The 23,556-nt window shown below is 46.5% G+C and overlaps 3 protein-coding genes across 3 annotated transcripts; 2 read left to right on the top strand and 1 right to left on the bottom strand.

Moving 5' to 3' along the window:
* The first annotated feature begins 6,013 nt into the window (after positions 1-6,013).
* LOC311309689 (TLC domain-containing protein 3A-like) lies at positions 6,014-8,537 on the top strand. Its single transcript, XM_084439015.1, has 5 exons — positions 6,014-6,147; positions 6,606-6,692; positions 6,799-7,012; positions 7,349-7,444; positions 7,668-8,537. The coding sequence occupies exons 1-5, from the start codon at positions 6,026-6,028 to the stop codon at positions 7,947-7,949; spliced, it is 801 nt and encodes a 266-aa protein (XP_084295141.1). The 5' UTR covers positions 6,014-6,025; the 3' UTR covers positions 7,950-8,537.
* Positions 8,538-8,911: 374 nt separating this feature from the next.
* gemin4 (gem (nuclear organelle) associated protein 4) lies at positions 8,912-12,695 on the bottom strand (the record flags this gene model as incomplete). Its single annotated transcript, XM_084457852.1, has 2 exons — positions 12,571-12,695; positions 8,912-12,261 (listed from the first exon to the last, which is right to left on the bottom strand). Exons 1-2 carry the CDS (start codon positions 12,584-12,586, stop codon positions 8,912-8,914), a joined length of 3,366 nt encoding a protein of 1,121 aa, XP_084313978.1. The 5' UTR covers positions 12,587-12,695.
* An 857-nt stretch (positions 12,696-13,552) lies between these two features.
* Positions 13,553-14,221, top strand: LOC311325088 (mitochondrial cardiolipin hydrolase-like; the record flags this gene model as incomplete). The annotated part of the gene is made up of 1 exon (XM_084457739.1): positions 13,553-14,221. One exon carries the CDS (start codon positions 13,553-13,555, stop codon positions 14,219-14,221), a length of 669 nt encoding a protein of 222 aa, XP_084313865.1.
* Positions 14,222-23,556: the final 9,335 nt, after the last annotated feature.

The following is a 23,556-nucleotide window of genomic DNA, read 5'->3' as shown; positions in this document are numbered from 1 at the left end:
GCCTGACCTCGCCTGGAGGAGGAGGGGATGATGGATGGATGGAGGGTGGGAGGGAGGAGGAGGGTAAAGCAAGGCCCGAACACACACACACACCGGAGGCTACTCCTCCCACCACCTGAAGACCTCTAACACGTGGTCAAGCAGAGAGAAAGAGAGACTTCCTGGACCTTGTCAGACTCTGGAATCTACGGGAAACATACTGATCCACCCACTCCTCCTCGTTCCCTCCCTCTGTTGTCACCGGTGTGTGTGTGTGTGCACATGTGTGTGTGTGTGTGTGTGGTTAACACAGAGGAGCACTTCCAGGCAATAAAACCAACCAACCCAGCATCTCCGCCTCTATGCACTGCAAACAAACTTTGGTCCCGACTGCGCCTTCTTCTTCTTCAAGATCGCCTCAATAATTGAAAAAGACTTGTTTCAATTTAGATTTTTGTTTTGGATTTTTCTTGTTGATTTTGTATTTGTACCACCCCTCCCCGTCGTCATCATCATCATGGAGGATGAGCTGCGTGTGGGTGCCACCTGCTGGCGAGGAGGAGGAGGACAAGACGGCCTTGTGTCGTCAGGCCGTTACTGACGGTCCCCTCGTGTCCGGACACAGTCGTCATCTCTCACCTCCACACTCCTCTCTATCTCTTTTCTCTCTGTGTGCCTCTCTCTGTATCTCTCCATCTGTAGTCATATGGGAGCCCAGGTGGGGTGCAGCAACCAAGTTGCTGCCCCCTAGTGGTACATGATGAGGATGCTCTCACAGCTGTGGTATTTTCCTGTGTGGCTGCTACTGATGTATTGAAGTGCTGTGAGTGAATGGACTGTCCTGTATGGAACGATACTCTGGATCAACAATCCTCTTCAGTGTGGTTCCTCCGTTTCACGCCATTGAACAACATTGGAAGAATGTTTTGAAAACACTATATCTGTATATTTTTATATTCTGATGCAATATAGAGAATGTACTATACAGTGGTGCTGAAGATGACCCACTACTGTTGTCAGGAGAAACCCGTTATTTATGCTTACTGGTGATCACGTATGGAGAGCCACACCTTCTCACAATGGGGGTACAAACCCATGAGTATACAGTATATATATATATGAATTAATACATTAAAACAGCTGATTTACTTTTCCCTTGTGTTGCCTCTGTTCCCCTGCATAGCCTCCCATCATTGCTCCTGCCACAACAGACGGACTACAAGAGTCTCTCTCCTCTCTCTCTCTCTCTGCTGTTAAAGGAGTAGTAAAGGGTTTAGCCCTGTTTTAAGGTTACTTATGATCATTTACAATGGTTCAGATCAAAAAGTTGACAAAACTAGCACTTTTGAGAAAGTCTGATAATTGCTCTATCACCGTTTTGGTCATACAATGAATGTGGGTGGGCACCGTGAAAAATCATTCAAAAAACATGTTAAACTCTAAATTTCAAAGACAAAAAACTCACCGAGGTGTTAGTTCTATTAATACACCCATGCCCCTAACACAACCTGCTAGCTAAACACAATTGTAAAAAAAGAAAAGAAAAAAGCTTAAGCTAACCCTAGCTACCCTGCTAGCTACAAACAACGAAGCTAGCAGAAACTAGCTCACCCTAACCCCCTAACCCTACCGAAGCTAGCTAGCTAACATTTAAGCTAGCTAACATAAGCTAGATAATAGTGTTAATTGCCCCCAACTGTACCACCCATGACACAAGCTACCCTGGTAGCTACAGTAGAAACAACAGAGCTAACAAAAATATAAAATGTCAACAGAATAGTCATAAAAACTAGACAGATTTAAATTCATAGCTATTAAAGGTTAAGACACTATGAGGAAAATAACTGCAGTCAAGTGAGCCGCACTTTTTTCTTCCACGGTCAAGTGAGCCGCACTTTTTTTTTCTAAATTCAAAACAAGAACGGGGTGCGTACCTATTAGAAGTATTACGGTGAAACGGTTTCTGCACTAGATATTTATATCGTCGCTGCTTCTTTTTCTTACACTGATATGGCTAATCGCACATTGGGACATTAATTTATATAATTAAGATATAATGTAGAATAAATAAATGTATGTATTTCGGAAATAAGTAGGCTAGACGCAGAACTAGCCTATTTCTCACCCACTCATGCACTTGACGTCAATTCTGACTCTCTCTCTTTTCTCTTGCTCTCAGTCTCTCTTCTCTTGCTCTCAGTCTCTCTCTGGCTAAGAATATGTAATGCTCATGTAGTCAATATAATGTGAATTATCCATAACTCTTCACAGGATGGATTTTGAATAATTTCCTCACAAAGTATTACTGTACAAACATTGTGTACAGTGTATTTTTCTCGTTCTTGACAAGTAATAAAAGGATAATTATACGGTGTTCATTAGAGTCTCTCATACATGCTTTCAGGACCTCTCCCTCTACCAAACTATAATTTTGACGGTCAATAATCCCATCACAAAATCCTACTGTAAGCACATTTTGACTGTTTTTCTGAATTTTGACAGGTGATTATAGGAGAAAAATAATTTTGTTCATGGGAGTGTCTCATATCCCAGAGTTCAGCACCTCTCCCTCTATCATGTCATGCAAGAATATTAGACTTTTACACTGTAGATTTTGAATAATCCCATCACAAAATCCTACTGTAAGCACATTTTGACTGTTTTTCTGAACTTTGACAGGTGATTAACGGAGAAATATAATTGTTTTCATGGGAGTGTCTCATATCCATGAGTTCAGGACCTCTCCCTCTATCATGTCATGCAAGAATATTAGACTTTTACAGTGTAGATTTTGAATAATCCAATCACAAAGTCCTACTGTAAGCACATTTTGACTTTTTCTGAACTTGGACAGGTTATTATAGGATAAATATAATTTTGTTCATGGGAGTGTCTAATATCCCTGAGTTCAGGACCTCTCCCTCTATAACTTCATGCAAGAATATTTGACTTTTACAGTGTAGATTTTCAATAATCCCATCACAAAGTCCTACTGTAAGCACATTTTGACTGTTTTTCTGAACTTTGACAGGTGATTATAGGAGAAATATAATTTTGTTAATGGGAGTGTCTCATATCACTGCGTTCAGGACCTCTCCCTCTATAACTTCATCCAAGAATATTTTAATTTTACAGTGTAGATTTTGAATAATCCCATCACAAAATCTATATGAGACATATCCCATGAACAAAATTAGATTTCTCCTATAATCACCTGTCAAAAGTTCAGAAAGTCAAAATGTGTTTACAGTAGGACTTTGTGATGGGATTATTCAAAATCTACACTGTAAAAGTCTAATAATCCTGCATGACATGATAGAGGGAGAGGTCCTGAACTCAGGGATATGAGACACTCCCATGAACAAAATTATATATATCCTATAATCACCTGTCAAAGTTCACAAAAACAGTAAAATGTGCTTACAGTAAGATTTTGTGATGGGATTATTCAAAATCTACTCTGTTAAAGTCTAATATTCTTGCATGACATGATAGAGGGAGAGGTCCTGAGCTCATATGTATGAGACACTCCCATGAACAAATTTTTGTCCTATAATCACCTGTCAAACTTCAGAAAAACAGTCAAAATGTGCTTACAGTAGGATTTTCTGATGGGATTATTCAAAATCTACACTGTAAAAGTCAAATATTCTTGCATGAAGTTATAGAGGGAGAGGTCCTGAACTCATGGATATGAGACACTCCCATGAACAAAATTATATTTCTCCTATAATCACCTGTCAAAGTTCAGAAAAACAGTCAAAATGGGCTTACAGTAGGATTTTGTGATGGGATTCTTCAAAATCTACACTGTAAAAGTCTAATATTCCTGCATGACATGATAGAGGGAGAGGTCCTGAACTCAGGGATATAAGACACTCCCATGAAGAAAATTATTTTTCTCCTATAATCACCTGTCAAAGTTCAGAAAAACAGTCAAAATGTGCTTACAGTAGGACTTTGTGATGGGATTATTCAAAATCTACACTGTAAAAGTCAAATATTCTTGCATGACTAGAGGGAGAGGTCCTGAACTCAGGGATATGAGACACTCCCATGAACAAAATTATATATATCCTATAATCACCTGTCAAAGTTCACAAAAAGTCAAAATGTGCTTACAGTAGGATTTTGTGATGGGATTATTCAAAATCTACTCTGTTAAAGTCTAATAGTCTTGCATGACATGATAGAGGGAGAGGTCCTGAGCTCATATGTATGAGACACTCCCATGAACAAAATTATTTTTGTCCTATAATCACCTGTCAAACCTCAGAAAAACAGTCAAAATGTGCTTACAGTAGGATTTTGTGATGGGATTATTCAAAATCTACACTGTAAAAGTCAAATATTCTTGCATGAAGTTATAGAGGGAGAGGTCCTGAACTCATGGATATGAGACACTCCCATGAACAAAATTATATTTCTCCTATAATCACCTGTCAAAGTTCAGAAAAACAATCAAAATGTGCTTACAGTAGGATTTTGTGATGGGATTCTTCAAAATCTACACTGTAAAAGTCAAATATTCCTGCATGACATGATAGAGGGAGAGGTCCTGAACTCTGGGATATGAGACACTCCCATGAACAAAATTATTTTTCTCCTATGATCACCTGTCAAAGTTCAGAAAAACAGTCAAAATGTGCTTACAGTAGGACTTTGTGATGGGATTATTGAAAATCCACACCGTCAAAATGACATTTTTTCATAGTTTGGTAGAGGGAGAGGTCCTGAAAGCATGTATGAGAGACTCTAATGAACACCGTACAATTATCCTTTTATTACTTGTCAAGAACGAGAAAAACACACTTCAAATGTTTGTACATTAATAATTTATGAGGATTGATTCAAAATGCATCCTGTGAAGAGTTTTGGATAATTCACATTATATTGACTACATGAGTATTAAATATTCTTAGCCAGAGAGACTGAGAGCAAGAGAAAGGCGAGCAAGGGAGAGAGAGAGAGAGAGAGAGAGAGAGAGAGAGAGAGAGAGAGAGGGAGGGAGGGAGGGGAGGGCTCAGCTCGGAGGAATCAGATTGACGTCAGTGCATGAGTGCGTGAGAAGTAGCCTAGTTCTGTGTCTAGCCTACATAATTTCCGAAATACAGACATTTGTTTATTCTACATTATATCTAAATTATATACATGGATGTCCCAATGTGTGAGTCAGTTTGAAGGAAAAGCTGCAATGACGATCTAAAATTGCATTCCAGCAACCGGTTCACTGTGTACCGTAATAGGTGCGCACCCCATTTTTTTTTCTGAATTTAGAAAAAAAAAGTGCGGCTCACTTGACCGTGGAAGAAAAAAGTGCGGCTCACTTGACTGCAGTGGAAAATACTGTAGTTGAAAATATTTACTTTCATACCTCAAAAATGAATCTTGGCAGAAAAACTAAGCTAAGTATGAGATATCAATTTGTCCTTTGGCAGGCATAGAGGGATCATCACAGAGCATGTGCATAATGAGTTTCATGGTTCTATCTCATTTCTGATTGGTGTAATTTGAGATGTTACAATTGCCCTTGTTACAATTGACCCCGGTCTCCCAAATCAATAAATGTTGAATACATATTTGTACTGTATATTAGTACATGTCTGTCGTATTTGAGAACCCTAACCCTAACCCATTTCCTTACACTTCAATGGTATTTAAGATAAAACAAAAAGCGATATACAACATAAATAAAAAGAATTGGCATCTTTCTAGTCTCGTGAGACCATCTTATCTCGCGCCCCATCCTTTGCAAATTAAGTGCGAATTAGCTGCATTGCGTTTACAATTCAAACTCCTCAAATGCTTATGAATCCCATAATCTATATATGAAGTATCACAGAATGTTGCCAGCTCAAGTTAGTTAGGCTGAAGATAGACTGGAGAGGCGATCGCCAGCGCTCGAGCGCTCGAGCCAGCGCAACAATAAATGACGAATGCAGTGCGCGACTTTTTAGGGAGTTGAAGTGTCCTCTTCCTACTTCCCGTTGATTTGCATGCATGCTTCCCCATACTCCAGTAGGCTACAGACGATCCGAGGAGTAGCATGTTAACTATCCTGGTCGGCGGAGCTGTGTTCTTCCCTGGATTATTCGCAGTTTTTAGGAGAGTGCTCAGATCAACGTTCAGTGAATGGAATGATGCTGACGTGGTAATTGTCAGTGAAAGGTAAGATATGTGCAATCAAGCGGTCATGAGGGAAGTGGGCTCATGGCTCATATTGCAATAGCTGCAAGTGTTATTACTATTACTATTACTAGTTGCTACTCAACTAGACCTATAGCCTACTACACTGCCTATTGACCTTGAATGAACATAGCCTGACGAACAGGAGCAGTAATGCAACCAATATCACGTCAGACTCTGCATCAACGTTGCCCTTTCCCCCCACAGTGGGAAAATATGGTTATACAGTTTAAATAGGAAATGTTTGATAGCATCGCTGGACATCTCACTACACTTCTGACTCTCACCCTGTCACGCTATCAAAGTAATCATTAAAGTAATTCATGCTCATAATATTACCTGACAGTACTGGTAGGCTAAATATGAGCAGTGTGTGTGTGAGTTGTGTAGGCCACCAGGCACCCCCCTCCTTGTCACGGTGCTGTATGTGCTCTCTCTAGACTGGTGTCGTCCGTCCACGCGTCACTGGCGGCCACCTCCGGGATGATCATCATGACATCCTGCCACCGCAACGTCATGACCGACAGGTAACGGACGATCTTTGTGATCTCCTAACTAACCGGGACCCTCTTATTCCCTGTGAGCTATCTATCATCTATCTATGCCCCCCCCTCCCCCTCCCATGTTCTCCAGACACCGGCTGACAGATGACTTTGCATGTTTTGGTGCCCCCTACATGGCCTATGACCTCTTCGCCATGTACCTGAGCCACTACCACAGTCAGAGGGTCAGGGGTCAGGAGGTCAGGGGTCACTCCCTCCATACGGTCAGGAGCTTCCTAGCCAGGAACCGCCTGCTGGTTGTTCATCACCTGGCACTGCTTTTCGTCTTCATGCCCATCGTTCTGGTGAGGAAGAGGCAGACAGGGAGGGACGAAGGCTGCCATTCACACTCACTACCTCTCACATACACACTTCTCTCGCACATACACTTTACCCAATCTTGGAGATCAGGCTAATTTCCACTTGTGTGTGTGTGTGTGCGCGTGCTTGCGTCTTTGTGCTAGTTGCCATGCTATCTCAATGTGATTACACACAAATCAACTTAGTTGTGAAATACAGGTTAGATAAAGAGAGTGCTCTGTGTGTGTGTGTGTGTGTGTGTGTGTGTGTGTGTGTGTGTGTGTGTGTGTGTGTGTGTGTGTGTGTGTGTGTGTGTGTGTGGGCATGCATGCTTCTCTCAGTTCTTCAGGAGAGGTCTTGGAGACTTCTTCATCGGATGTATGTTCACCACAGAGCTCAGTACTCCCTTCGTGTCCGTGGGAAAGATCCTCATCCAGGTAGGAGCTTCGGTCTGGGGGGGGTGTCTGCATTCGGACCTGGGACCTGGTCTGTCTGGGTGCGCTAGTCTGCATTTTGACCCGGTCTGTACAGGAGAAGGCTCGTCTGCACTTTGACCTACCCCTAATCAAACTCGTTTCACAATCACACAGCTGCTCTCATACAGTACGCATCTCCTGATGAGGTCTGATCAGTGTCCCCCTTCTCTCTCTCTCCGTCTAGTTAGGTCTGCAGGACAGCAGGCTCCACCAGGCCAACGGGATCCTGGTGCTGCTGAGCTTCCTGTGCTGCCGCATCCTGCTGTTCCCCTACATGTACCTGGCCTACGGACGGCAGCACGGCCTGCCCTTGCTCAGCGTGCCGCGCCACCTGCCCCTGCACTGCAACGTGGGCAACATGGTCATCCTGGCCCCTCAGGTCTACTGGTTCTACTTGCTGTGCTGCAAGGCCTGGAGGCTCTACCTGCGCAAGACCAGAGCCAAGGATCCTGCTGCTCAGAACTAAAGAGCTGTGGCTGCTTTAACCTGACTTTCACAAACCGCCCACTCAAGCTCTCCATGCTGGGTGATTTAATCAAACAGATGTTTCGGCCTAGCGACCTTGACCAGCCTTTGTCAAAGTCTTGACTTGAACAAAGGCCACTAGGCCGAAACGTTGTCTGTTTGATTAAATCACCCAGCATTGAGAGCTTGAGCGTGCGGTTTAATTTCTTTATCCAGTGTTGTTTCTGTCAGAGTTGCCTCTTCTTGGCCCAAAGTCTTAGAATGACATTCAGACTCCGTTGAAGATGGAGGTTCTCCCTTCAATCACAGAGTTAAAAAACATGATCTCTGTCTTTGGTGAATCGAGTTGTAATTGTTTTATTTGATGTGTGATGTTTATTTGATGTGTGCATTGTCCACTCGGTGACACTAAATGAGGTGCATGCACCCAAGTGTCCTTTCGAGTTTAAATAAAGGTTTGAATGAATTCTGAAGATTCCTGGGTCAGGCTGAGGTGCCTTGACAGGCCTCAGTACTTTCTGTGTAGCTGCTATGTAGCGTGTGTCCAGGCTCTCAGTGGGTCCTCTCTGTGAGTCCAACCTTACCAAGTCTCGCCCCATCATGACTGTATGTTCATTAAAGTGAGTCGACCAAACTTGTTCCAGTTCTTTCTGTGTCATAGCCACCAATAACCTGGACTTCTCTTTAATGGTCAGATTATGGCACTGACAAACCTTTAAAAGGCAACATATTCTAAGAAAACCATTTTGCCAGGATTACTGTAGTCCTTTGTCAAGGGCATCTTTTGATACATGTAAAAATGACTTAAAATGAAGCATTCAATGAAATATACTTTATTTTCAACACAAAAAGCCCATCAAGCATTTTCCTATCCCAAGGTCTCTATGTAAAATTCTATCTACCAACCAAATGTCAGAACAAAACAATTACAGTATAACTCTCACAGGCTCCAGACGGCCACAGCTAGCAGGACAAGACCTGCGAGATCTTCTGCTGCAAGACACTCTTCATCTCCAGCTCCTGCAGGTTGTTGGTGATGGTGGAGAAGAACAAGAGGGTGTCGTCTCTGTCCAGAGCAGAGCTGCTGTCCGGGTGGGCAGCCAGGACGGCCTCGTACTGGCTCAGGATCTCCAGGGCCGCCAGGAACAGGGGCTCACTGGCCCCCCCGGCCGCCTCCGACATCATCACCTGGACGTGCTGGGTGTGGCAGAACAGCTGAGTCAGCACAAACAGCACTTCCTGGGCCCCGCCCCCCTGCTGGCCACTGGGTGGGGGAGAGGGCTCCGCAGGGGTGGAGGATGTTTTCAGCGTGGAGGGCGACTTTGGGGAGGGAGCGGGATCTTCCGGAGAGGAACCAGAGGGCGGGGCGGATCTGGGCGTGGCCGCACAGGGCAGGAGGGGCAGCTTGGCCCTCAGCTCGTCCACCAGCTCCCTCACAGCCAGGGCGTAGAGGCGGCCGACGTGAGCCCAGCCGCGGGCCGGCAGCCAATCGGAGCAGCTGGACCCGCACAGCAGTTGCAGGGCGCGCAGCAGCAGTGCGGAGAGGCGGAGCTGGCAGGAGAAGGTCTGCAAGTCCAGCAGGGGCAGGAAGTCGACGTACTCCAGGCCGTAGGGCACGTGCAGCCGGCCGGACAGCAGCAGGCACCGAAGGGCCCGGAGCAGCCGCCTCCACTCACCGACGGAGCTCCAGGGCAGCATCTGCACAAGTCCCACCAGCAGCCCCTTGCTGAACATGCCCACATGGTGGGGCTGGCGCTGGTCCAGGTCCAGGCAGGCCAGCATGGTGTCCTGGAGCGGGTCGGAGAGAGCGCAGCACTCCAGCCAGGCCAGCAGGCCCGTGCCCTGCCCGTACCGGGCCAGCTCCACACCTGCCCATTCCCGCTGCCGCAGCTCGCACACCGCCAGCAGGGCGGACGGGACCTCCAGCTTGAAGTGCTCGCCCCACACGGGCTTCAGGTGCAAGCGCACGGTCCAGTCCAGCGCCTGGGCCTTGCCGTAGAGCCAGGAGAGGGCCCTGGACCAGGTGGGCGGGGCCAGGGACACCTCCCTGCCCACCGCCGACGACAGAATCGCCAGCACGCTGACCAGCAGCTCCTTGGTCTCCATGGGGATGCCAGCTGGCTCCTCCCAGCAGCGCGCTGCCAGGCCGAGCAACTGGGAGAGGACGAGGAGGAGGGGGAATGGCGAGCAGCCCAGCACCCAATGAGGAGAGTCCTCCTGGGTTGGCAGAGAGAGGGTGGACAGGAGGAGACGCAGCGCCAGCGCCAGGCCGACAGGGCGGGGGGAGGAGGAGGAGGAGGAGGAGGGGGGGGAGAGGTGAGGAAGAACGAAGACACACACCACCTCCTGAGGAGAAAGGCAGCTCTTGGCCGCGCCCGGTTCCATCAGCGCCACGAGGAACTGGAGAAGCTGCTCCTCCTCCTCCTGGGTAGACGCCGGACCGCTCCCCGCCACCGCCTCCTCCAGACAGCCGAGCAGCAGGCTCCGCCCCCGCATCCCGCCCCGCAGGCCCGGCAGCTGGCGGAGGATGTCGGCGAGGAGGGCGTGGCCTCCCCGTTGGCCGAGCGCCAGCTGGCAACAGCGCCGCAGGGCGGCCTCTGGGTCCTGGAACGCCACGCGGGCCACGGCGGAGACGGCGGCGACCTCGCCCCGCTCCGAGTCCGCACCCCCCTGAGTGATGCAGTTGAAGGCCATGTTGAGCTCCTGGGGGAAGTCCTGGGTCAGGGCTGGGGGCAGCGAGCCGTGGAGCCCCCTGCTGGAGGAGGCCAGCATCTCTGCCAGAGCGGTGTTCTTATCAGCCAGGGGCAGCTGGGAGAAAACGTCCAGGACGATGTCCTTCAGCCTCTTACGCTGGGCGGCCTGGCCGTCCGTGTCGCCGCTCGCTGCCAGGAGGGCGGAGACCAGCTTCATCACCACCTCCGGCCGCTGGAAAGCCACCTTGTTCCTCTCCAGGCAGCCGATCCACTCCTGCTCCCCGGGGCTCCAGCTCAGCTCTCCGGCCAGCAGGGCGGCGAGCTCCTCGTGGCCCTCCAGACGCTGCTCCACCACAGCCACGGCTACCCGCGCCTCCTCGGCCGGGCTGCCCTCCGGCTCCGGGAGGGACAGGGACTCTAGCGCTCTCCTCACACAGCTCTGGAAGTCCCCAAGGGCCCGCCTCTCTGCCTCTGTGCCGCCGTCACCCTGAGGCGGGTCCTCCAGGGCCGAGAGGGTCCTCTGTAGACTGGCCTGCAGTCTCAGGGCGGGGAGGCCGGGTCTGGAGCTGTCGGCCTTCAGCAGGCCTCTGCCGTCCCAAGTCCGGAGCAGCTCCGATACGCCCGCCAGCGCCGGGCCCAACCCCGGGCCGCCCCCTCTGAACCGGGAGGGAGACAGAGCGGCGCGGACGTCCCTCTGGGCTTCACGGACCACCTGGTCCAGCGCACGACCCTCCCATCCGTCGCCCATCTCTCTGAGAGCCACGGCCCGGGCCAGGCAGCGCAGTCTGAGGCGGGCGGGCAGAGGCGCGGCGCCGTCCCTCAGGTAGCAGGTGGATAGCGAGTCCAGGACGATCGACAGCGCAGAGAAGCACAGGTCCGGGGTCAGGAAGTGGTCTCTCATCTCCTCCAGCCCCTGGAGGAGGATGGCCAGCACGCCAGGAGGGGCGGATGAGGACGATAGCGGCGGTGGTTCTGCGTCTGGGTCGGACTTGAATCTCTTGGCGGCCTGAGGGGAGAGGTCAGCGGAAGGCCCCGGAAGGCGGGCGCACCACTCTGCAAACAGCCTCTCCAGGTGTCCGTCCGTCCCCTGCCCCCCGCCGCCCCTCCACAGCTCTGCCCACACCCGCAGCAGCAGGCCCACATCCTTCTCCTCGGTGGGGGCGGAGGCCAGGTGGCCCACCAGCCTGCGCAGCTCCAGGTGTCGGCGGGCAGGGGGCAGGGCCAGCAGCAGGCCGGCGTACAGCGGGGCAGCGTCCAGGGCCTCGACCAGCCCGAACAGCACGGCGGGGCTCACCGCGGGCAGGGCACTCTGCAGAGGGAACAGCGGGTTCTCCCTCCAGCCGTCCTCCACCTCCTCCCCGCTCTCCCCGGACAGCAGCTTGCTCCACACCGCGCACAGCAGCCTCTGCCTCCAGCGCTGAGCCTCCTGAGCACCACCTCCTCCTCCTGCTGCTCGCTGCTCCCGCTGGCAGACCTCTCTGACCGCCTGGATGATGGGCTGTCCCACCCTGCCCCAGTCTTGTTTTTGCAGGTTGCCCAGGGAGGCGGGCAGACACAGCTGGTCAGCCAGCAGGAAGCCTCCCTGCAGCACGGCCGTCTTCTCGCAGCTTAGCCAGGACTCTGCACACAGAATCACACAGCAGCAGGGTGATTGAGTGGAGGTTTAAGAACACACCGTTTGAAAGGAATAATTGATAGGATAGGCCAGGTCTCACGAAAGAACAACTTAACATGTCGCACATGACAGATATATATATATATATATATATAGCACTAGGTACAGTAGCTACAGAGGTATTAGATCCTGTAAGCAGCGGACTGGCTAGCCAGCTAACACTACCCAACCGAGCCCACATTTCTCCACAAAGCACAGGCGTACTGAGAGCATATTTATAGAGGTCGGTAACTGATCGGTAACGTTAGCGCTACCTTGATCCATAGTCATCCAGCCCTCGGCTTGTCCTCCCGGTCTCTGCGGCTGGACAGCACGGCACGCTATGTGGAGCAACACTTGCCGCTTCAATGTTTGTACACGCAGGTCTGATGGTCAGATAATGATAATGATACAATAGCAGCGGCTATACATGTAGGCTAAAGTTATACAAGTTACAATCTGTCTCACTTCAAAGTTAATGTATGGCTACACACAAAAACTTTCAACCCGCGACAACCGAAACACACTGTTCGATATCAACGAGTGCTTTGGAAAGAGGTGACGGCGTTTGAAAATAGGTGTTTGGTTAGCTACAGCGCGTCGTCTGGTGTAAGATGTGTATTGCAATGAGACAAGCGTAACCGTGTGAAGAAGAGTCGAGTCGAGTCCCCATCATGGTAAACTCAAGTCAACTCAGTTTACCCACCTCTTTAAAATTAGGCTGCGAGTTTACTCGCCTATTTTCTGATTAATTGTATTAATCAATGAGGGAAAACAAGGAGGGTAAACTCTAGGCTCGACAGACTTTACCCACCTCTGTTATAGCCTAACCCTGACTGACTGCGGTAGAAGAAGGGTGTTTGTTGGAAACAGCACGTTTGCTGAGGAAGTGCGTGCGGGAGGTATGATAAGATGTCATCGTATCTAGCTACTTTTCCAAACAACGAACGTTTGCTGGCTGAATTATTTGCAAAAATTGCTAATGTATATAGGCGCATATAGAGATGTTTGCCAATTAAGTTAGCATTGCTCCAACTTCCAAAGTCACCTCACCAACGAGAAATGCCATCGCTAGCCAACCAGATAGCAGGTGTATGTTACAGTTAGCATGTAGCTCTGCTGCATATCCTCTCACCTTAAGAAACGTTCAAAACAGAGATTGCATGTCATGGCTACCAGCCTCAATGCCCTATTGAAATGAAAGTTGATATCAACCATCCCGTTTCATGACTGTTGTGTCTGTGTCTTCCGTCACAGATGTCAGTGGTGAGTACAGTGAAGCTAGTGGGGATGGGGGCTGTGGCCCTCACTCTGAGTCAGTGGCTTGGCTGGCTCTTCCGTCGTCTCAGGCCCTGGAGACGTGGCACCCAAGAGCCCCTGAATGAGGTCTTCTTTTTCCCCTCCGAGGTGGCCTGTGTGGACCATCTATTCACACCTCCCTCAGTGATGCCCTGCCTCTGTCCACTGCCCCACGGTGTGGAGACCTCCTTTGCTCGCCTCCTCCGCCACGTCCTGTCGGCCTCTGCCCTGGACCTGTGTGTGTTCTCCTTCTCCAACCTGCAGCTGAGGAATGCTGTGCTAACGCTCCACAACAGAGGCCTGCCAGTCCGCGTCCTCACTGACGGGGACTATGCTTTCATCAAGGGCTCCCAGATAGAGGTCCTTCACAAAGCAGGTGTATGCGTGCGCCGCGACTCCAGCCCCGGGAGCATGCACCACAAGTTCGCCATTGTGGACGGTCGCCGCCTTATCACTGGCTCCCTCAACTGGACCCTGGGCGCGGTCCAGAGTAACAAGGAGAACGTTCTGGTCACCGAGGAACCAGACCTGGTCCGACCCTTCGCCCAAGAGTTTCAGAGACTCTGGGACATCAACGATCCGGCCACCTGCCCTATCACTGAGAAGCCGGCCAGCTTGTCTGTCTAGGGGCAAAATGGCTGACTCACGGCCATATGGCCTGTTCAGTGTTTGGAGTTCCTGCACGGCTGAAGTACTGTAGTATTGATTACTGTAGCTACATAGTTCTGTAGCAGCCAGGGAAGCGTATGAAGAAAAATTAGGGTACTTCATGGTGTAATCTAATTTCATATATTTAACACATAGGCCTACTGTGTTAAATATCACAATGTTTTATGTTGTTTTACATTGTTTCATGGCAAAGTCTGACGTTGGTTGGTTAGAGACGGTATACTGTAAGATAATTAATTTGTATTGTGTAACGGGATTGGATTATTTAAAAGTAGAAATGATGTCAACTCAGTTTGTCAGTCTTCTGTTCTGAAGTTCTACTGTGACTGCCTTCATGGGAATGGGCTGATTGGGTTGATCGTTTTGATATGGCTGGTGAGCAATGGGTAGAGTGATGGCATTATTATTTGTTGGCAAGACTATGAAAATACGAAGGGTCCAGCTGCAGGCTGCAGTTTCAGGGCTGCAGAAATAGGGCCTGCAACAGCGCCACCCAGTGGATATTATTGGTAATGCTGCAGGCAGCAGTTTCTGCGGATGACTGGTCCCTGCCGGCGCATGACTGGTCCGTGCCAATGTTGGGTTGTACTGGCACAGCCTGCCACAGCCTAGTACAGCATGGTACAGCCTAGTACAGCCTGGTACAGTCTAGTAAAACCTAGTACAGGCTAGTACAGCCTGTCACAGCCGAGTACAGCCTAGTACAGCATGGTACAGGCTAGCCCCAACAAAATGTAGCAAAACATTTATTTGAACAGCATTGAACACCCTTTTGTGTTTGCAAGCTGCAAACATTTTGTTACACCTTTTGTTAATTATTCAATTCATCGTCATTGTTCTATTATCTTCATGTTTGGTTTTGTTTGTCTTTCATGTTTTCAATCTGTAGCACTTTGAGATTTCTTTAAATGTAAAGTGCAATACAAATTAAATTTATTATTATTATTAGTAGTAGTAGTATGATTATTATTATTATTATTACTTTGCATACAGTACAGCACAGTACAATAGAGGGCTGCGTTTCCCAGAGGCATCGTAGCGCTACGATGAACGCCATAGCTTATGATGAACGTAGCGCTACAATGCCTCTGGGAAACTCAGCCCAGTACAGTGACATGTGCGTCATGAGCCAGTCAGACAAACATGGAGACGGAAACTGTTGCCTGCAGCACTACCAATAATATCCACTTGGTGGCGCTGTTGTGGGCCCTATTTCTGCAGCCCTGAAACTGCAGCCTGCAGCTGGATACTATTGGGCCAATGGGCCAAACAGAGGAAGGGTCTAATTTCCCTCCATCCAGCAGAGGGTGTGGAAGACCCACCTCTGACAGGCTGAGTAGAACATGTTGGGAGTATGGCTGTGACTATGGCAAGCTGTTTTAACTTGTATTAGCTAGACTGGATATTCATTACTGATATCTGCAACATATGACTAGTCAGAATTAAATTTTAGATATCTGAAACTGGAATTACAACTAGTCATCATTCAGTTGTAGATCTATTATACAGTTATATTATAGATAACTTGAATTTAGATTGATTAGAGATATCTCAAATTGGAGATATCTTTTAACTTTCATTCTGCCTAGGTGAAATGATATTGCAGATAGAGTTTAGACTAGGCAAAATGACGTTGCAGATATCTAGAGCTGAGCAGTCCCGCCCAATTTGGTGACGGAGCGTTGGACCCACTTTACGAAAAACCAGGCCACGTCCAGCCTGGCTTATGTGTGTGGCTGGCTTGTTTCTGTTCAGGACTGGTAGAACGGAAACTAGTTATGCCACTGAAATAGCTGTGGATTGAAATTACTGTACATGAAATAATGTCTGACAAATCAAGATAGGTCTTGTTGCAGCGTAGTAGAGCGTACAGCAGTAGTTTGAGGGGACAAATAGGGGACAGACCTCAAAATACAGTCAAATTCAGTTTTTGAGATAAAATTCTGAAAAATGTCACACTACTGTACATCTACCATGTCTTTTTTCATGAACATTGGAGATTTATTGAGTGAGTATTTGCAGTAGCTGCATACAGTACTGTTTACAATAAACCATTTAGATTAATTTTTGATATTTCAAAAATCTGAGAAGATCGTTTATGGAGGGCAGTCTGAACATGTAGTGTAGCATTTGAGGTGTCAATTGACCAAAAAATGTGGGAGGAGTAGGGTTTGAGTTTTTTCGTACAGTTTTGGGGAAAAATAGAGTGATGGACTTAATTCCTGCCAGCTGAAAGCATATGGAAGTGTGCTCACTTGGGCCTTCCTAGGAAGAATAAGAAGAAAATTGTGAAATACAAAAGGTACTGTCAGCTGAGGCTGCCCAGCCCCTAACTAGATATCTCTAACTGTTGTTCTGACTAGTCAGAATGCTGTTATACATATCTTGAATAAAAATGTAATTATGACTAGTCAAAATAAGATTGTTGATATCTGTAATGTTAATTCCAGGTAGTCAAATTTAGCAAATGCATGTTAAAACGTCTTGCCATACTGTAACCGACACTTGCACCAAGACAGGCTGCTGCGTTCCGAAACTCATACTGTACTTTTGCTTTTTACTACTAGCAGCCTACGTACTATAGCTGCCCCTAGAAAGTACGTGCTTTGCACGCAGTATCAAGTCCCAGTTGGATGCGAACTAATACATCCATGGTGGAGAGGTATGACGTTAAGGCTAAAAAGTTATGGCATTTCCGCCATTGTGGGGTGCAGTCCAAAAATGCCCAAAACAACTCACAGAATAGTTTTGTTCTAAAAGTTCAAATACATTATTGAAGATGAGCAATAGGCCTATGCTTAAAGGGCATTTCAACAAAGTTTTGTGTTGGAGTGTTATTGTAAATTTTGACACCAAGATTTTCATTTTTACTGCAAATGTAGAAAATGTTTATTCTTATTTTCTTCTTCTAATTATTATTAGGTGGGCTAGCTTGCAGAAGCTAGCCCAACTTGTGATATTCCCACTATTTCTTTCTTTCTATCTTTCTTTATTATTATTCTCCCCACTTTTTTGAACCTTAACTAGTTCTTCATACTTTGTCCTAGAAACTTCATTCAAACTTTAAAATGTTCTTAATGTTTAGCTCTTGAACGGATCCATTCAGATTTTTTATAGTTTTTATAGTTTTTTAGAAATTTAACTTTTAAAACTATTTTTTGTCCCATTGAAACTGCTTGAAACTGCTTTTGGAATGTTCAGAAACTTTATGTTTTTAGAGTGGTGGCAGCAGTTGCTTTGAAAATATTCACACATTTTGTAAACTGCTGGCACTCCTACAGTTTTGAAAGCTCACACACATATTATACATCAAAACATTCACACAACTGTGCTGATTCGTACAATGTAAGTATCTAAGCAGTGTGACTTATAGTTTTCGCTGTATGACGATTTGTTCGGCAACTGCGCTCCTCATTGAAACGTATGGCAACGCACACTAGCTTTTGAGCTGCTAATTTTGCATTTTTTCTCTTTTTCTAACTTGTCGCTATGCCTACAGTTTTAACAGCTCATACACATATTATATATCGAAACGTTCCCATAACTGCTGATTCGTACAATGTAAGTATCTAAGCCGTGTGACTTATAGTTTTCGCTGTATGACGATTTGTTCGGCAACTGCGCTCTCCATTGAAACGTATGGGCCCACACTCTACCTTTTGAGCTGCTAATTTTGCATTTTTACCCTTTTTCTAACTCGTCGCCATGCCTACAGTTTTTAAGCTACACGGACATATCATATCCTAAAATGTTCAGCATTTTCTCAGGATTCCTACGGTGTCAATATCTAGGCTGTGACATTTATACTTTTTGAGAGAGAGCTGTCTGAATCGGACATGCCTTTCCATTGAAGTGAATGAGAGGATGCTCACAGTGTCAGTTGGGATTTGAATTTGGGGACACGTGCAGGCTCTCTGTAGAGGCACCCTTTTATGACTATTGTGGTAGCATTCATATTCATTCCTTCCTTCCTTTCCTTCCTTCCATCCTTCCTTCCTTCTTTCCTTCTTTCCTTCCTTCCTTCCATCCATCCTTCCTTTCTTCCCTTCCTTCCTTCCTTCCATCCATCCTTCCTTCCTTCCATCCTTCCATCCTTCCATCCTTCCTTCCTTCTTTCCTTCCTTTCTTTCTTTCCTTTCTTTCCTTCCTTCCATCCATCCATCCATCCATCCTTCCTTCCTTCCTTCCTTCCTTCCTTCCTTCCTTCTTTCCTTCCTTCCTTCCTTCCATCCTTCCATCCATCCATCCTTCCTTCCTTCCTTCCTTCCTTCCTTCCTTCCTTCCTTCCTTCCTTCCTTCCTTCCTTCCTTTCCTTCCTTTCCTTTCCTTCCATCCATCCATCCTTCCATCCTTCCATCTTTCCTTCCCTTCCTTCCTTCCTTCCTTCCTTCCTTCCTTCCTTCCTTCCTTCCATCCTTCCTTTCTTCCCTTCCCACGCTTTAGAGGGCCTCGTGGCAGGCAGGAACTTTATTTTCATTCTAGCGCTGCCGCGACTCAGTGTCGGTGGGGGCGTTTCGGGGGGGAGACAGAGGCGTGTCGGGGGGGGGGGCTCGCAATGCCTATTTCGCACAGGGCCTCTCATATATCCAAGACGGCCCTGCACCTGGATGCACCTTCTCAATTCTTGTCAAATGATTTGATGGTAATGAGAGTTTGTCTGTTTATTAAGGTTGAAGGAAGAGATCAATGTCCATCAAAAACAGGGGAGAGAGGCAGAGCGCCTGTTGACATTCAGACTGCAGCGCTCACTTGTCTCCACAGAGAGAGAGATACTTGGGTAGGAGCAAATGTGGATGCATCTTCTCAATTCTTGCCAAATGATTTGATGGTAATGAGAGTTTCTGTCTGTTTATTAAGGTTGAAGGAAGAGTTCAATGCCCATCAAAAACAGGGGAGAGAGGCGGAGAGCCTGGAAATACTCAGACTGAGGGAGGAGAGAGACGGTCTAAAGAAAAGTCTGATACACACAGAGCGCAAAAACAGCACCTTGGAGCGCTCACTCACCTCCACAGAGAGGGAGATTCTTGGGTAGGAGCAAATGCATCTGGACAGGGCCGCCGCTAGTGGGGGGTCGAAAGGTGCGATCGCCCCGGGCCTCGCGCTTTAGAGGGCCTCACGGCAGGCAGGAACTTTATTTTCATTCTAGCGCTGCCACGACTCAGAGCCGTGTCGGGGAGGGGGGCTGGCGTTTCGGAGGGGAGACAGAGGCGTGTCGAGGGGGGGGGGGTGGCGTTTCGGGGGGTAGACAGAGCCATCTCTGGGGGGGGCTCGCAATGCCTATTTCGCACAGGGCCTCTCATATATCCCAGACGGCCCTGCACCTAGATGCACCTTCTCAATTCTTGTCAAATGACTTGATGATAATGAGAGTTTGTCTGTTTATTAAGGTTGAAGGATGAGATCAATGTCCATCAAAAACAGGGGAGAGAGGCAGAGCGCCTGGAGACATTCAGACTGAGGGAGGAGAGAGACGGCCTGAAAGAAAGTCTGTTACACACAGAGATCCAGAACAACATCCTGCAGAGCTCACTTGTCTCCACAGAGAGAGATACTTGGGTAGGAGCAAATGTGGATGCATCTTCTCAATTCTTGCCAAATGATTTGATGGTAATGAGAGTTTCTGTCTGTTTATTAAGGTTAAAGGAAGAGATTAATGGCCATCAAAAACAGGGGAGAGAGGCAGAGCGCCTGGACACATTCAGACTGAGGGAGAGAGACGGTCTAAAGAAAAGGCTGATACAGACAGAGCTCAAAAACAGCACCTTGGAGCGCTTACTCACCTTCACAGAGAGGGAGATACTTGGGTAGGAGCAAATGCATCTGGATGCACTTTCTCAATTCTTGTCAAATGATGTGATGGTAATGAGAGTTTTTGTCTGTTTATTGAGGTTGAAGGAAGAGATCAATGCTCAAAAACAGCTCATTGGCCACCAAGAACTCACAGGAAAGTGAACAAGAGAAAAACTAGTAGGGGATAACCACAGAGATCTAATGTTCAAATGCATTTAATTTGGGAAGTAAACATTATATTACATTACATTACACTCACTTAGCTGAAACTTTTATTAAAAAAAAACATTTAACGTAGGAAAAGCCAATGTACTACTTGCCAGAACTCACAAGTGCATCTCCTTTCTAAAACAAGTGACTAAGTGCATAGTCTCGTGCTGAAGGCAAAGTGCAGAATAGCAAACTAAAAATATAATAGGCGCCTAAGAGGGAGGATCGTGGTACTACTGTATCTCTTGAAGAAGTGAGTTTTGAGTGGCAAAAGATGGGCAGTCCTGATGTCAGTGGGCAGTTCATTACATCACTGCAGGGCCAGGACAGTTAAGAGCCGTGACCGTGTCGATCGACCGCTGGAGCCTCGGAGTGAGAAGGCAACCACTCACCCCAAGGTAACACAGCATAGTGGTTGGGAGGGAGTGTAGGGTTTGACTATGGCCTGGAGGTAGGAGAGAGCTGTTTAATTCATTGCCCTATAGGATAGTCCCAGAGTCTGGATGCAAGCTGCTACAGGGAGCCAGTGTAGAGAACAGAGAAGGGAAGTTTGTGGGAGAACTTGGGTGGTTGAACACCAGGTGAGCAGCAGCTTTCTGGACAAGTTCCAGGGGTTTAATGGCCGAGGCAGGGCTGCCCCAGCAAGGAGGGAGTTGCACTAGTCCAAACGCGAGATGACAAGGGCCTAGATGAGCACCTCGGTACATGCATTTTCCCTTTACTACTCCTTTAATATAGTGATAGTATACATCTTATAGTAGAAGAATGAGGAAAAAACAAAAAATTGATGAGTGGAAGATAAAATGCTATTTTGTAGTGTCTCCACTTAAGTTTTTTTGTAAAGTCTAGTTTTTATTTTTATTTCAGTCAAAAATTAAAAAAAATTAATCGTTTTAAAACTAAAAGTTTATATATTCTCACACCTAGTTTTCATTTTTTCGTTAGTTTTCGTTAACTATAATAACCTTGATCCAGGCCCTTCTCATCTCCCGCCTGGATTACTGCAACTCCCTCCTTGCTGGGGCCATGGCGTTAGCCATTAAACCCGTGGAATTTGTCCAGAAAGCTGCTCTGTGCCTGGACTTCAACCACCCCAAGTTTTTTCACACAACCTCCCTCTCCGTTCTCTACACTGACTCCCTGTAGCAGCTTACATCCAGTTTAAAACTCTGGTACTAGCCTGCTGGGCAATGAAAGGAACAGCTCCCTCCTACCTCCAGGCCATGATCAAACCCTACACTCCCGCCTGACCACTACACTCTGCTACCTCGGGAGGACTGGTTGCCCCATCACTGCGAGGCCCCTGTAGTCAAATGACGCGGTCACGGCTCTTCTCTGTCCTGGCCCCACAGTGGTGGAATGAACTACCCACTGACGTCAGGACAGTAGAGTCGCAGCCCATCTTTCACTGCAGGCTCAAAACACACCTCTTCAAGAGGTACAGTACTACCAGGAGTAGTACTGTACCAAGCACCTATTCTATTTTTAGTTTGCTATTCTTCACTTTGCCTTCAGCACTAGATTATGTTTGTCACTTGTTTTAGAAAGGTGATGCACTTGTGAGTTCTGGCAACTACTTTAAATGCAATTATTGTAAGTATATTTGGATAAAAGTGTCAGCTCAATGACTAATATATTATTAACATATTGACATCATGTTCATACAAATCAAAACATTCGCTGATTTTGTGTTTTGTGGATGGGTGTATTGCTGTTTTGAAATAAATCATTTTCAACTGTATCTGGATTGCTGTTTTGAAATAAATCATTTTCATCTGGATCTGGATTGCTGTTTTGAAATAAATTATTTTCATCTGGATATGTTTCACTAATAGGATAAAGATGATCACTTAGAATAACTTTGTATTGACTGGTAATGGCTCTACACTTTCAGTATCCAAGTGGTTTCACACTATGGACGTGTGGGGGAGCATGTGGTGTACACTAAGAGAATGGTATTGACCTGAATGCTTCAGGTGGTTCACATTCATTTGGGGATTTAGGGTTTTTGTGTTCATATAAGAGCAGTTAAAACAGATCAGTCAAATTTGGCCTTGAACACTATAAAACGGGGGCTCATTTTAGACCGTGAACCCAGGTGAGTTGTGGCTGTGGGTGTGTATGGGGATGTTTTCCATCTGCTGGATGAACATAATATTGTCTTACCCATTCATTTCCTATAGCGGGTCATTTTACCCATTCAATTCCTATGGCGGATCATTTTAAACCCAGAACACCACCTTGATCAGCTTGGTCTCACACTACAACAGATTCAGCTTCATCAAGGTGATCAATATTTCATCTGCAACATGCATTTTCAAGTTGGCCATATAGAACTGCTAAACTAAAAAAGCACACATTCAACAACTGTACATGCTGACGAAATGCATCACAGGCAGAGGTCTTTGCTCTCTGAGCGCTATTCTAGTTATTGTCATGTTTCTGTAACACAATTTAACTGGCCACCCGAAGACCTTCATCAACATGCAATGATAACAGTCAACCACATAGTGGCGGTGTTGCACAGAGCTCAGCTAGGAGACCTCAAACTGCAAGCAGAGGATGCAGATTATCAGATTATAAACACTATGAAGAGTGAAGATGTTCTTCTGAAACTCACACAGACCTAGGCCTGGTCTCCTACTGGTACACTGGGCTCCTCCAGATACACTGGTCTCTACTGGTACACTGGGCTCCTCCAGATACACTGGTCTCTACTGGTACACTGGGCTCCTCCAGATACACTGGTCTCTACTGGTACACTGCTCTCACAGAAATATTTAAGCCTAACTTTTAAGATTTATGTAATTTAATTGCATGACAAATTTCCGTGAATTTGCTTTAGGTAGTTTTAACATAAATGTACCTAATAAACTTTACATGATGCATATTTGTCAGTGTAATAAAACCTATTTATTTGAAATGCATAATCACCAGGTTTATGTATTCAGTATAAATAAAGTATATTTGCTTTAAATGCATAATAATCAGATTATGTATTCAAAATACATAACATATATTTGTTTGAAATGCATAATAATCAGGTTATCTATTCAAGATTAATAATATATTTGTTTTAAATACATAATAATGAGGCTTATGCAATAAACCTAATTAAATCAAAATGCATCACATTTATGTAATGTTTTGATTAACACCCAATGAATTTAACATTCTTTTCCATTCACCTCACATCTAACAATATCTACGATACATTAAAAGAACAATGAGACCACCTTATTGATTCAACAAATGTATTATATATTTTTATAGCTCAGTCATGTCAGTAACTT

Source organism: Borostomias antarcticus (assembly GCF_949987555.1).
Source record: "Borostomias antarcticus genome assembly, chromosome: 1".
NCBI lineage: Eukaryota > Metazoa > Chordata > Actinopteri > Stomiiformes > Stomiidae > Borostomias > Borostomias antarcticus.
This window is presented reverse-complemented; position numbering and strand designations above follow the sequence as displayed.